This window comes from Artemia franciscana, chromosome 6, assembly GCF_032884065.1.
Source record: "Artemia franciscana chromosome 6, ASM3288406v1, whole genome shotgun sequence".
Taxonomy (NCBI): Eukaryota; Metazoa; Arthropoda; class Branchiopoda; order Anostraca; family Artemiidae; genus Artemia; species Artemia franciscana.
Genome location: NC_088868.1, coordinates 1,417,374 through 1,433,049, shown reverse-complemented (window position 1 = coordinate 1,433,049; position 15,676 = coordinate 1,417,374). Strand labels below are relative to the sequence as shown.

The 15,676-nt window shown below is 34.7% G+C and overlaps 1 protein-coding gene across 1 annotated transcript in view; it reads left to right on the top strand.

The window, feature by feature from the left end:
- The window catches only part of LOC136027892 (putative defense protein 3), a 90,308-nt gene that overhangs the window by 53,165 nt on the left and 21,467 nt on the right, over nucleotides 1-15,676 (top strand). Inside the window, exons 2-3 of the mRNA XM_065705321.1 lie at nucleotides 5,475-5,668; nucleotides 13,728-13,948. Coding sequence (XP_065561393.1) covers nucleotides 5,475-5,668; nucleotides 13,728-13,948 — 415 coding nt within the window. The remainder of the gene's footprint in view (nucleotides 1-5,474; nucleotides 5,669-13,727; nucleotides 13,949-15,676) is intronic.

Sequence of the window (15,676 nt, the reverse complement as noted above, 5' to 3'; positions counted from 1 at the left end):
GCACTGTTTTTGCGTTTCTTCGCATATTGCTTTGGTGGTCTGATCTTTTTCTGCTTTTTAGCTGTAATCTCTTCCTCCAAAATTCTTGTTCCTCCAGAACTTGGAGCTTTCTTACTGTTGAAATCAAATTTTTCTATTACAAATTGTCATGCTTAAACCGGAGATTTTATTAAATTGTTTTCTACCACTCATCCTTCAAATCTGGAGTTGTTTTAGTGGAATTGATTGAACCTATTTTAGTGAAATTTTATAATTTCATAAATAAAAACAATTCGAAAAACAGCAGGTTCAAGAGAATTCGATGCTCATCTACAGCTTAGATACCAACACAGTTATGAAAACTCCTATCTTGCCCATGAGAAGCTTTAGGTAGAGAGCTCTGAACTTGGCGCCTCCTCCAAGCCTGCGCTCCGACACGTAGATCGTACTACAACACCATAGGCGGGACCAGAATCTTGTTTTGCTGTATTCACAGCTTAGATACCAATACCAGTCTTCTGTTTCCAGCCGCTAGAGTCGCTATCGCGCACTATGTCCAAAAAATAAATCGTTTTCATAACTGTATTGGTATCTAAGCTGTGTGCTCATCTGAGTAAAAAGTCGTCCTAGGTTCTGAAGAATTCGAGACAAGCGGAAGCCAGACTAATACGTCAAACGGGTGCGGCCACATGTCTCATTTACCCATTTTTACAATTTATCTATCTTCAGCTCTCTCCAACTTCCTACAAATATAATCACTACATTAATAATTTAAAAGGCAATATCCAAAACTGACATAAGAGAGACTACTTGGCCAATACATAAATTGAGTTTACCAAATTGCCTTTCAAACTTAGAATTAGTTAAGATAGACGCTCCATCAAACCGAGGGGAGTGTTTTATTGAAAGATTCCAGAGCGACAATCTCCGTGTTCTTGAGCAAACGTTTCCAATATTCTGTGATTAATCCCTAAGAATGCACGCGGCGTGGCTGGTTCAACATAGAGTTCTACATCTTTATCTCCCAGAGATATCTAGCATTTAATAAAAAGAATTAAATAGAAAGAAGTTAGAATCGAAAAAATGACAAACATTTTATGGGTAAGAAGTTAGGTTCTGAGGTTATCATGCGGTTATCGGTGTAAATATGTTACTTTAAGAAAACAGTTAAAATATGGACTTAATTTTTGAAACGAGGGTAAAAGGCATCAATTAACAAAAATTTTGGCAGAACGGTTTGGGGGTATTTAATTTTTTGTAACAAGGGGGAAGAATATTGTTTTTTTAATTTCTCACTGGAAATAGAAAAAGGCGATTTTTCAATAGAAATACCCAAAAAGTTGAATTTTTTCTAAGAGTAAGGGGACGTATTTAGGAGGAGGGGGTAAATTTCTTACCCCTTCAATTATCGGGACTTGTAAGAGTACTCATAGAAGATTGAAACTCATTTTTGTAAGATTGAAGAATCCTCACATTTGAGTTGGCTTAGAGCAATTTTTTTGAAATTGTCAAGGGTTAGGAATGGATAGGCTAGGAAGGGTTAGGATTCAAGGAATGAGGCTTTTAGAACAGGGCTAGGGAAAAGGAATGGATGGTTAAGATTTCTTAGAGTAACTACCCACTGGATATTTGGAATATTTAAAAGTTCACCCTTGGGTCGACGCACTTCTCAAAATTTTGGAGGTTGGAGGATCAGCAGGATAAAGGGAGAAGGTGAAAGGAGAAGAAAATACGAGTATATTTACTGTGTGTTGAATTTTTGTCCCGTTGGTTTGTGCTTTCTTTTTGGTATCCTTTATAAACCATGGCATACACGGCTCTACTGTGTATAAATATCATACGACAATCATTTTAGCTATATAGCTATTTTGTCTTTGGTAGGATCTATGAAACTACGAGAAGGCTACTTTTTATTTATATCTGCTCAAAGCGGAATTTAATAAAAGAAAAAGAAAGAAAAATCCAATTGAAATAAAATAAAAGAAACATCAAACAGCTAAATAGCCAAATAAAAGACACATTTAAGCTTAAAATGGTAAGGAGCATCGCCAACCCGTCAGACCCCTTTCTGTTTAGGCTTAAGTTTGACTTGAGCTTTCTTGAAAGTCTTTGAGAATGCAACAAGCATAGCCCATCGGTTAATACATTTTTAAAAAAAGAAAATACCGACGTTAAAGCTTAAAGCGGATGAGGGCTATTGCCAACTCGTCAACCCTCTGCCAATTAGGCTGAAGTTTGACCTTGAAAGTTTTTCAAGTGCAACTGGTTGTACTCCAAAACCGACTGCCAATCAGTTATTACGATTTTTTTTATGACTGGCCTCCCCGATTTGAAATATGCGATTACTTGTAATCTGCGTTAATACAGGCCCAAATTAAACTGTTGGCAAGAACGATAAGCCCTCTCTCTCTGTTAACCTTATCAGATAAGATAATTTTTTATTTTCAAAAGACTATTACAAGCAGAAGCTGTCTTAACATAATCTTTCTTTTGTGTCAAAATAAAAGAAAACATAACTTATACAAATGTTAAAAAACTAATGAAACAAGACGCATATCAAATACAGAAATCGTCAATAATAAGTTAAAAAAAAATTAGTGAAATATAACATCCAAAAATTTTATGTCCAAAATTAATAATGAACTGTGTACAATTACTGACAAAATAATGAAAGTTGGGGGGGGATCAGAAAATACTTCATTGACAGACGACTATTAAGAGCTTGGGAACTAAAAATAAAATTTACATTTTTAATAAATCAAATTAACATAGATTAAATTTTTTTGATTGAAAGTGAGGAACGACTTTAAAAACTTAAAACGAACATAAATTATTCCGTGTATGAAAGAGACAGTCCCCTCCTCAGCACCTCGCTCTTTACGGTAAAGTTTGACTCTTTATCGTAACTCTGGTTTTTAAAACAATAAAACCTTGGCGTAAAGAGCGAGGCGTTAAGGAGGGGATAGCTCTTTTTTTATACAGAATAATTTCTGCTCTTTTAGTTATAATGTCATTAATTCACAAGCATCAAAAACAAGAAGAACAATAGGCAATTCTTTTCGTCAGACAGTAGAAATCTAATTTGAATGAATATATCGGTCCTACGTTCAAGGGCCATTTTCAGCAAAACATAAATATACAGAAAAAGAAAAAATTACAACAACATACGACCAATAGAACTAAAATGAAAAATTACTAAAACAGTCCCAGCATACTTACTTCAGCTGAGTTCAATCAGGACTGATAAATAAGGTAATATGAAACGAGGCAATTCATTGAAATAAAATATGAATAATTGAAAACATGTTTTTAGAGCTAATTTTACTTTTTCTGGCAGCTGACCTCAAAGGTCTATTTGTGACTGGTTCTGTGTTAATATCTACTGGCTTATGAAAATATTTTGTAAGATCGGTTTTAATTAAATTTGTGTATAGAGCATTTAGTGAATTTTCCCCATAGTTCCGATTTAAAGAAATATTATTATTAATCTTAAGTCTGATTTCAATTGCTTCTCGAACTACCTTCTTTATGCCTAGGTCATTGCTAATAAGGAGGTATTCTTCAAAAGTGTTTTATCTTTACCAGAACTTGGGAGATTTATGATTTTGAGGCTATTGGTAAATACAATATACATATTATTTTGTGTGCAGGTTTTTTTAAGATTCGTAGTGATTTTTGCGATGCATTGGAGGTAAATTACGTTTGAGGGCTTTCCAGGATTCTCAAATGGTAAACTACCATTGATTTTGCTACCGGATTATGTGTTGTGTACGTGAGAAGCACAGACAAATTATCAAAGAACTTAAAATACTTTTCGAATATGATTGGGTTGGTGAGGGCAAGGAATAGAAGAGCAGCTACTTTCGCTCCTTAGGGGCAGCCGCATGTTAGTTCTGACCACAAAAAGCAAGTATTTTCGGGAAAGGATAACCTGATTGCTGCCGTCCCCGTAGTAACTCTCTCACTTGTAGTAGTATTTGACTTGTAGATCCTCAAATGCTTTTATGTAGTCCCTCAAAAGTAAATCAAAAATATTACTAGAAGAGTCCAACCACTTGACAAATGAGTGATACACCTTCACTAGATACACTGCCGTACTATTGCCTTGTGTGCAGCCATGTTGGTAGGGATCTATCGAAGGTGCAATTTGTTGTGACAGAGAGGGGTAAATAAAACCCATAGCTACTATCGCTAAGCTGGGAGTTATTGATATGGGTCTCAGTTGATCACAGGACTGGGGTGACTTAACTTTTGGTATGACTCGGACATGTGCGGCTTCACACTGTAAATAATTGTTCTGTGAAACACAGGTGTATTACTGATGCGATTGGCTTGGATAGAAAAGGTGAATAAACTTACAGTAATTTCACGGGGAGTTCATCTGGGGTTGAGGCACAGTTGTTACATAGCCCTCGGATTGTATATACTGCTGTTTCTGGCACCTCTATGATTTCGTCCATACTACAATTGTTAATAATGCCACTCATTTGCTCGTCTCTTATGGTTCGGTAAGCAGAACAAATTTGAGCGAAAAATGTTTTAACACCAAAGGCTTTGATTAAACTACCATTTGGGCTGCTGGCTCGTAGTTCAGTTCATTTCTTGTTTTTTTCACGAGGTCGTTTTACTGCGTTGTACCGCGGCTGTGACTTTACCTTAGGAGTGCGGCTACTTTTTCCCGTGCGTACATTTTTACGGGGAGCTTGGAGGCTCAAAACGAATTTATATGCGTGGGTATATAAGTAAAAATTCTACAGTCCTAAAGGGTTAAAGATTATTACGAAGCTTTGAAAAACTTTCGGGGGGTTGAAGAGAAGGGGTGGGGTGATTGTTTTCAGATTAGCCCGCCTCCAATAATTTTATGACTCATAAAACGGTAGTAAAATCTTTGCCAAGGTAAAATTCTTTTACCTTTCAAAAAAAGAAAGAAAAATGAATGCACGTTTACGTGTCTGGTCTTGCAGTTGAGCACACCATAAAGGGTTAGTTGTTGAGAAACTTTATCCCAAATTTAAGACTTTTTACCTAGAAATAAGCATAATTTTTTTTCTTTTTTTCACCCCCACCCCCTACTCCTGGTAAATCCTTTTCCCGGAAGGTTTATCATGTTTCTGAATTATGATTTTACCTAACTATGCGTGTGCTACTTTAAAACCATTAAATTTTTTTTAGATGACCTAGATTGCTGACAAGGTATCATGAGAGGATATATGAAAGATCGTTTTTTAATGACCATGAAAAATATTTTGAGGCCATGATCTATTATCGCGAGCTTTAATGAGTTATTTCAAGTTTATAACAGCCACGCCAGGAAGTCGAAAAATCAGGAAGTCAAAAGATAATGCAGATAATCTCATTATGCATAATAATACGGAATTGAGTACATAAAAATTAAAATAAAATCTTACCTGTAAAAAAGACCACAAGGCTAGTTCTATGTCTGCTTTGTAGGGATTAATACTAAAAATGATTTACACACTCTTTATTGTTGTAAGTGTTGTTAGAGCATTCCCAAATGGCGTGCCGTCTTTGGCTTGTAATAGTATGGTACCTGGCCACGGTCTAAGACCACAGAGTAATGAGAACTCACAAATAGTATTCGAAGCTGAACCAAATCTGGTACACGCACCTCTTAGAAAGGATGAACCTATGGAGAACAGAAAGAAAAATGGACCACATGTCGTTACACGTAAGTAATTAGATCATGTTTGCGAGTAGGAAAGTCTCCTGGAATAAGTTTGAATGCCCCCCCCCTCATGGGAAAATTATGTTTTTGACACTATTTTTCAGGTACAGCTACAATCCCGCTTTTCAAGCAGTACTTGCAAATATTGTACAGGTCATATAATTGACCAACAAATGCTCTTTTTGAGTACAATTATAATTCAATTTCTTATGCTCTTTCTGAGTATAATTAGCACTTTCTAGTATAATTAGTATAATTATCTTTCTGAGTATAAGTAGCACTTTTCTCGCAAAATCTGTTTTAGGACCTTTGAAAATAATAATTTATTTTTAATGTTTTTCGTTATAAAAATGGGATAAAAATAAAGTAAGAAATAATTCCTACAAAGAACAAATAAAGTGACCAACAAGTAAAGTGAAGATGGCATATGATGCCATTTTTATGCTCTTTCTGAGTATAATTAGCGTTTTTCTCACAAAATCCGTTTTTGGACCTTTGAAAATAATAATTTCTTTCTAGGTTTTTTGATATAAAAATGGGATAAAACCTTTGTTTCAAACTTATTATTTAATTATAAACCCATTTTGTAAAAATTAAATATTTCGCAAACATTGATTTGTTAAGATCAACTTAAATAGAAAATTTAAAACGATTGCAGCCTGTTTTCGTCTTATTCTATCGGATCACCTAAAAACTATCGTTTTCGAAATATGAAAACCAACAGAAGAAACAAAGCGGATGGAAAAATAAAGAAATTGTTTTGAATCTTTTTTGTCTGACCTATTTGTGACAGATCAATGCTTTTGGACTAAACAATTTTAATAAAATATAATGAAATAGCAAGTTTGAAACCAATGTTTTAAGCCTTTTTGTACCCAAACGACATATTAAGAAATTATCATTTTCAAGGGTCCAAAAAGGCTTTGAATTGAATATGCCAAAAAATTGATTATTTTATTCAGAAAGAACATAAGAAATTAAGAAAGAGTATAAAAAATTAAGAAAGAGTATGTTCGTAGATCAATTATATGAACTGCTTTATATTTTACCACAAATATTATTATTGCTTCACTAAACAGAGAGTACATAATGGGGCATTAGGGCAGTAGCTACACATAGACTTCAAATTGCCCCCTCTAAACTGAATTTCCCCCCATGTTTTTGTTTGCTCTCTCCAACACTTTCAAGTATAAGCAATTTATGGGATTTTTACTTAGCACAGGCCAACTTTGTTATCGGTACTGTGAAAATATCCTACCATTAAATAAGGCTTAATTCTATCCTCAATAAAACATTTGCTGGTTCATACCATTTTCGGTTATATGTTGAAAATTGAGCTTGTAGCTCAAGGATTTTGTTTTAACTTGGCCCCAATGCTTACATCTAGATGGGCTGGGATCAAAACCACCCTAGGTCCAGAGCTCTGTCATTTCAGGACGCCTATTTGGGCTAAACACAATAGCCTTTGTCCAATGATACGCTCCAGCCTAAATGTGTTTTAGAATAGATATGACAATAAATTAGCGATTCTAGTAAGAAAAATCTGTTTTATCGTGCACTCGACACCACCGTCCATGTTTCAAATATTTCATGGTAACGAGCTGTAAGCAAGGAGTGACTCTGTCAAATAGTAACCAGAACTCTTAAAACAGAATTTTGATAAGTATAGAAATACATAAGAAGAATTGGCTTTTTATCCAGATTAAATAAAAAAAAGTTTTTTAACTGCAAGTAAGGAGCGACATTAAAACTAAAGACGAACAGAAATTGTCCTCGACGCCTCGCTCTTTACGCTAATGTTTGACTCTTTGTCACGGCTCTACTTTTTAAAACAATAAAGAGCTTTAGCGTAAAGAACAAGGCGATGAGAAGGGGACAACCCCTTTCCTATAAGAAAAATTTCTTTTCGTTTTAAGTTTTATTGTCGCTCCTTACTTGCAGTTAAAAAAAACTTGCTTTTTTTCTATTCAATTTCTGAACGATTTTGAACTAATGCATGTTTTGATTTTGGCTCACCTTACATGAATAATTGAAGATAAATTTGCACATTAATTCTTTTTTGCTAAATAGTTTTCTCGGGATTTTAATCGGACAATTTTGATGAAAAAAGGGGGTGAGGGAGGAGGCCTAGTTGCCCTCCAATTTTTGGTTACTTAAAAATGCAGCTAGAATTTTTCATTTTTTTTTGGAAATGTTTTGTTAGTAACAATTATACGTAAATTACGAATTCACTTAAGTAATGAACTTTTATATTTATGTATTTTTATTACGTATATAAGGGGTTCACCCCCTCGCCAATATCTCACTCTTTACACCAGATCTTGAATTTTATCCCAATTTTTTTAGAATGACCCCTGATTAACAAAGGCCGTAGAATAAATAGTTGAAATGACTCAAAATACTTTAGCGTAAAGAGAAAGATATTGTAGAGAAAACGAACCTCCTTATGTACATAATATTTTCTGTTCGTTTTAAGTTTTAATTCTGCTCATTACTTTCAGCTGAAATTTTTATTTCATTTATTTTTTTTTTTTTTTTAATAATGTTATAAAATGCTGCGCCCCCTTCATGGAAATTCTCTTTCCTTATGATAAATTCCTGCGTAGAAAGATCCTAAGTCATTCTTTTCTTCAAGTTGAATTAACAATTTATGATAACAATGGAAAATTTATTACATAAATACAACTCAGGATGTGTATTTAAATATTAAAGATAGGGTTGGGGGTAAGTTCATTTCCGACGCAAATAAACAGCTATAGTTGAATTCACTCTGATTCTAAAGGTATATCTATTTCTTAGTACTCTCAATAGTTAGTTAATTACAATATTTACGCTAATTACACCCCATTTCAATTTCTGGGGTACAATTGGGCTTTAGATCAAGGAGTAACACGTGTCATCCGTAAATCTCGGCCATCAACAGTTGTGCTTTTCGGCCATCAGCAGTTGTGCTTTTCGGCCATCAACAGCTGTGCTTTTTGGCCATCAACAGTTGTGCTTTTCGGCCATCAACAGTTGTGCTTTTCGGCCATCAACAGTTGTGCTTTTCGGCCATCAACAGTTGTGCTTTTCGGCCATCAACAGCTGTGCTTTTTGGCCATCAACAGTTGTGCTTTTCGGCCATCAACAGCTGTGCTTTTTGGCCATCAACAGTTGTGCTTTCATCAACAGTTGTGCTTTGGGCGTCAAACTTTACTTCAGAAAATTAAAATGGGTGCAAAACCTATAACAACAATTATTTTCTTCCCAAACGCCATCTATATTTACTATTCGTCGTTCTTTTGTACCTTTTGCCAGACTTTATACAGACAACAAAAACTACTTTTCCAATTTACTATCTGTTCTGATAAGCTTTAAACTTTGATTTTGATTGATAAAGCAAAAAACTTTACACATGAAAGTCGAACATTGCTTAACTCAACAAATGTTGAACAGGATACTTTATTGGAGATAGGAGTTTGAAATCTCTTGAAGGGGCATAATTTAGGCTCTGAATTTATTCCTTCAATTGTCATTCCCCTTATACAACTATATTCCAGGATATTTGAAATCACCCCCCCCTTCTAATAATGTTAATTATATCAAAGTAATGTGCAAGCACAAGAAATATTCAAGCATCAGAAAACACTTATTCACTTATGAGAAAAATCTTCATAAGATGGAATTTCTAAGGAATCTCAAAGCGTCAGGGATTATCATTCTCGCCATCCAAGGCTTTCTAGAAAGCTTATAATTCTGTGTGACGACAAGTCTCAGCTTCTTTGTGAAAGGGAAGAGTTTAAGCAATGCAGCATCGAGGAGCTGAAGAGCTTACAAACAATGGAAAATTCTTAAAGAGCCCTTCCTACGCATAAACATTACAAGAGCTTTCGGAATAGCATACAATTAACATAAGATTGAAACAGAACATTAAAAATGATGTTTTCAAAGCTGTGTATTCTCGTCTTATTTAGCACTAAACGAGTTTGCAAAATAGCTCATAAATATATATATATATATATATATATATATATATATATATATATATATATATATATATATATATATATATATATATATATATATATATAAAGATAAGTTGTCTGTGTGTCGAGTGACGTCATGTTTGTGTGTCGAGTGACGTCATGTTTGTGTGTCGACTGACGTCATATTTGTCGACTGACGAAATTACAGACTGGAACATCGGGACACAAATGACGACCGGGACACCGAGACATCTACATATATAAAAATAAGATGTCTGTGTGTCGAGTGGCGTCATGTTTGTGTGTCGACTAACGTCATGTTTGTCGACTGACGAAATTACAGACCGGGAAATCGGGACACAAATGACGACCGGCCGATGAAGCTGCTCAAAGAGTTTATGCCAAAAAACTTGCTGCTGATAGAGAAAGTAAGAAAAGAAAGCGTGCTGAGGAATCACAAGACCGGGACACTCAAAGAGAAAGCGACCGGGACACAAGGAATGTTTGATTAGCAATCACCATCAACAAAGCACCGGGACACAAATGACGACCGGGACACAGGGAATATAAATGACGACCAGGACATTCAAAGAGAAATTACAGACCGGGACACCGGAACACAAATGACGTCCGGGACACCGGGAGGGACACAGGGAAACAACAATAACGGGGACGCCGGGGGGCACAGGGGGATATATAAATGACGACGGGGACACAGGGAATGTTCGATTAGCAATCACCATCAACAAAGCTCAAGGGCAATCATTAGAATAATGAGGTATAGATCTGAATACAGATTGTTTTTCCCATGGACAATTATATGTTGCATGTTCGAGAGTCGGTAAACCTGACAATCTATTTATATGCACAGACAATGGGACAGCCAAGAATGTTGTATATTCGAAAGTTTTACGTAGTTATATATATATATATATATATATATATATATATATATATATATATATATATATATATATATATATATATATATATATATATATATATATATATATATATATATATATACATTATATATATATATATAGATATATATATATATATATATATATACATTATATATATATATATATATATATATATATACATATATATATATATATATATATATATATATATATATATATATATATATATATATATATATATATATATATATATATATATATATATATATATATATATATATATATATATATATATATATATATATATATATATATCTTTATTCACAGGTGGGACACAGGGACACAACTACAATGGCGCGTAGCTAATATGGCGCGTAACGACTTACGCGCGCGGCGGGAATTGGGGGGCGCAAAGCGCCCCCACCAACTGGGTGTTGGGGTGGCGCGAAGCGCCACCCCAACAGCTAGTATATGGATAAGTTTATATTGAATTGCTTAAAGAGCAAAGAAACTGGTGATTACAAAAATATTTGCATATATTTTGACAAGAAATTACAACAATTCAAAAACCTTAAAAAAGAAAACCCAAAGTTTGAAGCATAGTAGAAATCGTTGTAAGAAAAACATCATTACCGAATTTCTTTTCTCGTAAGTATAGGCAATGTCTTTTTAAGACATAACAAAAAGTTGAAAAGAATTCAAGTTCATTTCACAATCGCTGAAGTTATTACGTAAACTGCAAAAATACTTTTAATGTTTAATGTTTATATAGCAATAATTTTAATGTTTTAATTCAAACTAGAAGAATGCCTGAAAGTTTTAAATTAGTTCATTTTTTTAGATAAAATCCACTCGCTACGTGGTTAAGCTTACAGGTTTGAATGCAACCGATTAAATAATCTCAGTAGGAAGGCCAAAAAACGAAAATCTGCAATTATTACAAATGATGATTCGATATTTGACAAGGGATTAAAACAATCAAAAACTTTAAAAATAAAATCAAAACTTTCAAGCTTAGTACATATCGTTATTGGAAATCGACTGTCAGAAACGCAACCAGTTGCGTAATATTAGTAGGAAGGCCCAAAAAATCAAAAATTTGCAATAATTACAAATGATGATTGTCTATTTTGACAAGCAATTACAACAATAAAAAAACCTTAAAAAAGAAAACCAAAAGTTTCAAGTTTAGTATATATCGCTGTTAGAAATTGATCTAGCTTTAATAATCAAATATCTTTGAAAAGATATTACAGTATGAAAAGGCATTAAATTGTGTAAACAGCAAAAAGCTGGTAAATAAAAAATATTTGTATATATACTAACAGGGTGTTGCAATAATTGAAAAACCTTAAGAGAGAAAACGTTTTCGAACGGAACTAGTAATATAATGTTAGTAAAAAGGCCCCAAAAACGAAAATTTGCAATTACTACAAATGATGAATCTCTATTTTGACAATGGATTAAAGCAGTTCAAAAATCTTAAAAAATGAAATCAAAAGTTTGAAGCTTAGTATATATCGTTTTTAAAAATTGGACTTGCGTCCTTTGTTAGAAATCAGATTGCGGTATGGAAAGACAGTAAATTGTCTGTGGTTAGAGCTCAATTCATATCAATAAAAACAACCCATTATTTTTTATTTAGAATTTAATATGGCCCAGATATATTACCATTAGTTTTGAAAAGAAGGTCTCTAACGGGTGGATTTTGCGAAAATTCTTCTGCAGCACTTTTGTACCTAAAAAAAAGGTCAAGCACGTTTCTGGAAAATCTTAATCATAAGTCTGTTTTTTTATCAATGTTGATAATTTTACAATTTTTGGGGGAGCTATTATATTTTGTGTATCAGTTTTTCAGAAAATTTTGGGCTTTTTATGAGCACCTATTTCTGATCCCCGAAAGAAAATTTTTTGCTATGTTCTTGGTCCAGAATAGACAAATTTGAAAATCGTATTTCAGATGGACTATTATCGAAACAACTCTTCTGAGTACTCATTACCGAAGTACTCATTCTAACAACGGTAAAATCAGACAGCTTGGGTCCGGGTTGACAGAGGCGACGTTGACTTTTCTATAAGTCACGCATGTCAAGTGACGCGTGCGAACGTTGTAGAAATGTATCAAGTGCTGTGGGACTTTGCCACGCATGGCGTAGCTATGCGGCACACTTTTTACTTCAAGATGTTCACCAGGTGGCGGGAAGGGAATGACCCCTCGGAATTGGCACTAAATATACTGCAAAAGCAATGGGACTTCGTTTTCGGGTTTTAAATCTATTACTGATAGGGATTTAGGCTCATTTTACGCTTGAATTACTATTTGATTTCACTTCAGCTCGTCTTCGGTTTTATATAGCTCTTTACGTTTCTTTGAAGAATATATTTTATGGATTTTTTTTTTACTGCTGATAATAACAACATCTTCGTTAACCAGGAAATCCTGGTTGACTAGACCAAACTTATTTTAAAATATCATAGTTAATTCACGTGCATTAACATTGTAAAAAAAACCACGTGTCTCCCAAATTTTTTTTTTCACCAGGGGGATCACATAGAACAGATGGTTACAAAATTTACAAGTAGTCAATTTGAATCTAAACGGCGTCTAGGGTGTCCATCGACGGAAATACTTCCGTCATGCTCTAAGAATCAATGTGAGCAAATTAACAAATACAGCATTAAATTTGCTTACCAGAGGAATCCTGCCGTACACGTGGACCCATAATAAAGCCTCAATTGGACCTACCAAAATGATTCGTGAAAACACTGCATACCAGACCCCTCTCCAAGGCCTCAATGAGATGACTTCTTTACGGTAGTAATCAAAGAAGTAATTAACTACTCCTTCGTGACCTGAAAGCATTTAGAAGCCAAGATAGAACAAAGGTAAGGTAGCATTAATACATGTGGTTTCAATCTATACGGCTAAAGCCTCCAAAGTGATACTCTCAATTCGATGTCCCCAACAACTCCCTCACCCAAAATTCGACAATATAAGAATAGTGTACCTTTGACTCGTAATCAGTCGGGAATTATTAAGAGATTGTAAATTTTTGGGAATTGGAACCCCTGAGCAAAAGTACATTACAAATGTAACAGAGATACCATTCGAGTATCTTTATCTTTTCCATTAATATTCTTAATTAAAACAGCAATTTCTTTTTCTTTCAGTAACGCTCAGATCCACCGATGGTGTCCCATTTAAAGGGTTTTTTGTTCAAGCACAATCAGAGAATGTGGACGGCTCATTTGGGCAATTTTTGATTCATCAAGGACCGGGTCATTATGGTAATTGTGGGAATGGAAAAAGAACCAGTGTAACGCACGCTGATAACAATAGAAAAGAGAAAATTCTTTTGAAATGGATTTCACCGTCTAACTTCACAGGAGAAGTGAGTGTCGAAATTGTTTTTTTTTTTTTTTTCTATTCAATTTATTCTTTAAAAAATCAACAGGGAATATATCCTATTTTGAAATCAAAGTATTTAAGAAATGAAGAAACGGGGAGGATTTTCAGTCAGTTGAAAAAAGGGCAAAACGAAAAGAAAAAACGTAAACTTTTGTAAAAAAAAAAGCAAATAAAAACCTATAAACGAGAAACCAGGATGATTTTCAGTCAGTTGATAAAAAGCTAAACGAAAAGAAGACGTATATATTTTGGTGGCAAAGACCTCCGCCAAGCTTTTCTGGGTGCTCAACAAAAAATACAAAAATGCTAACTGTTGAACTCTAACAAGACAGATTGTACCTTATCATTTTGATTCCGATCACTTGCTCTCGGTTCAAAAAGAGGTTGTTTTTCATTGTATTAAAATATCATTAATTGAGTTTATTGAAATATCTCCGTTATCTCACATGGGTTGAATATCTCAGCAAAGTGAGATCCTCCTGTTCCAGGAAGCTATGAGTTATCTTGAGATACAAAAGTCTCTTCCCTGATGAGCCCTTCTTACCTCTATTCACGTCGTACATCGTTTCTGTCTAAGGTATTAAAAATTGAGCAGCTTCTGAAGACACTGATACCAGAGGTGCCATTTGAGGGGGTTAGGGGTGGGCAAACGCCCATCCCTGATTTTCCAGGGGGCCCTTTTCCGGCAAATAATTATCCATCATGTCCATCATAATCCATTCTGTTCAGGTGCTTTGAACCAACTGCATGCCTATTAGCCAAAGAGCGTAATTACCTGACCACCCTTGGCGTAATTACGCTATTTGCTATTAATCATTGTAAACTTTGAAAGTAGGTTTGATTCATAATAAAAGACTCATGTTCTGTCAAATGCCCCATGCCCACCCCAAGATTTGGCCCAAATGGTGCCTCTGACTGATACCAAGGCTTAAGAATCGATCCGAGGTCATCTGGCAGCTATGTCGTCCTTTTACCAATATATATCTTCCCCTCCATCGGAAGCATTATTGAAGCTCATTCCTGCAATAGCAAAGCCTTTAAGGACAAATCGTTAAAACACAGCACGGCAAGACTATCTTGCACAGGGTACAGCTTGTCAGGAAGTAGCTTCGCCTAAACAACCAAATGAAGGTGGGCTACAACATACATAATCAAAACTCGAAATAAAATTAGGACATTGTTAATGATCATTGTTGATGGAACCACGAAGATTATAATAAAAAAAATCTTAGGTCAACCTGCCTGAGACTCTAGGTGGGCGTGCCTTTCTAAAAGCTAAAAAACAAGTATTGGTAATTACTCCCGCCGTTTACCCGTGCCATTTTACCAAACACTTGGAAAACTATAGGTTCTATGACTATCTACCTTAGTTCCTCTGCCCTAGGAATGACGCATGGAAAGATAATAGATAGACTTATCTATTAACAAATGAACTAACATCATTTTTATACAATCATAATAAAGGGGTTAATGCCAGATTTGCCTCTCACTCAATCGGACTATTTGTTTTGGCTTTATTTTTCAATTAGCCATGACTTGATGACTATAGCTACTTGATTTTAATGGCAATGTTTTTTTATTTATCTGTTTCCCCGAGGCACTTCGCATGGTCGTCGTATAAACTTCAAAGGGTGCTTTCGATTGGAAAGCAAGAGTTCTAGTGCCCATTTCAAGAGTCAAAAGTGATCGGAGGGCAACTACATCACCCTCC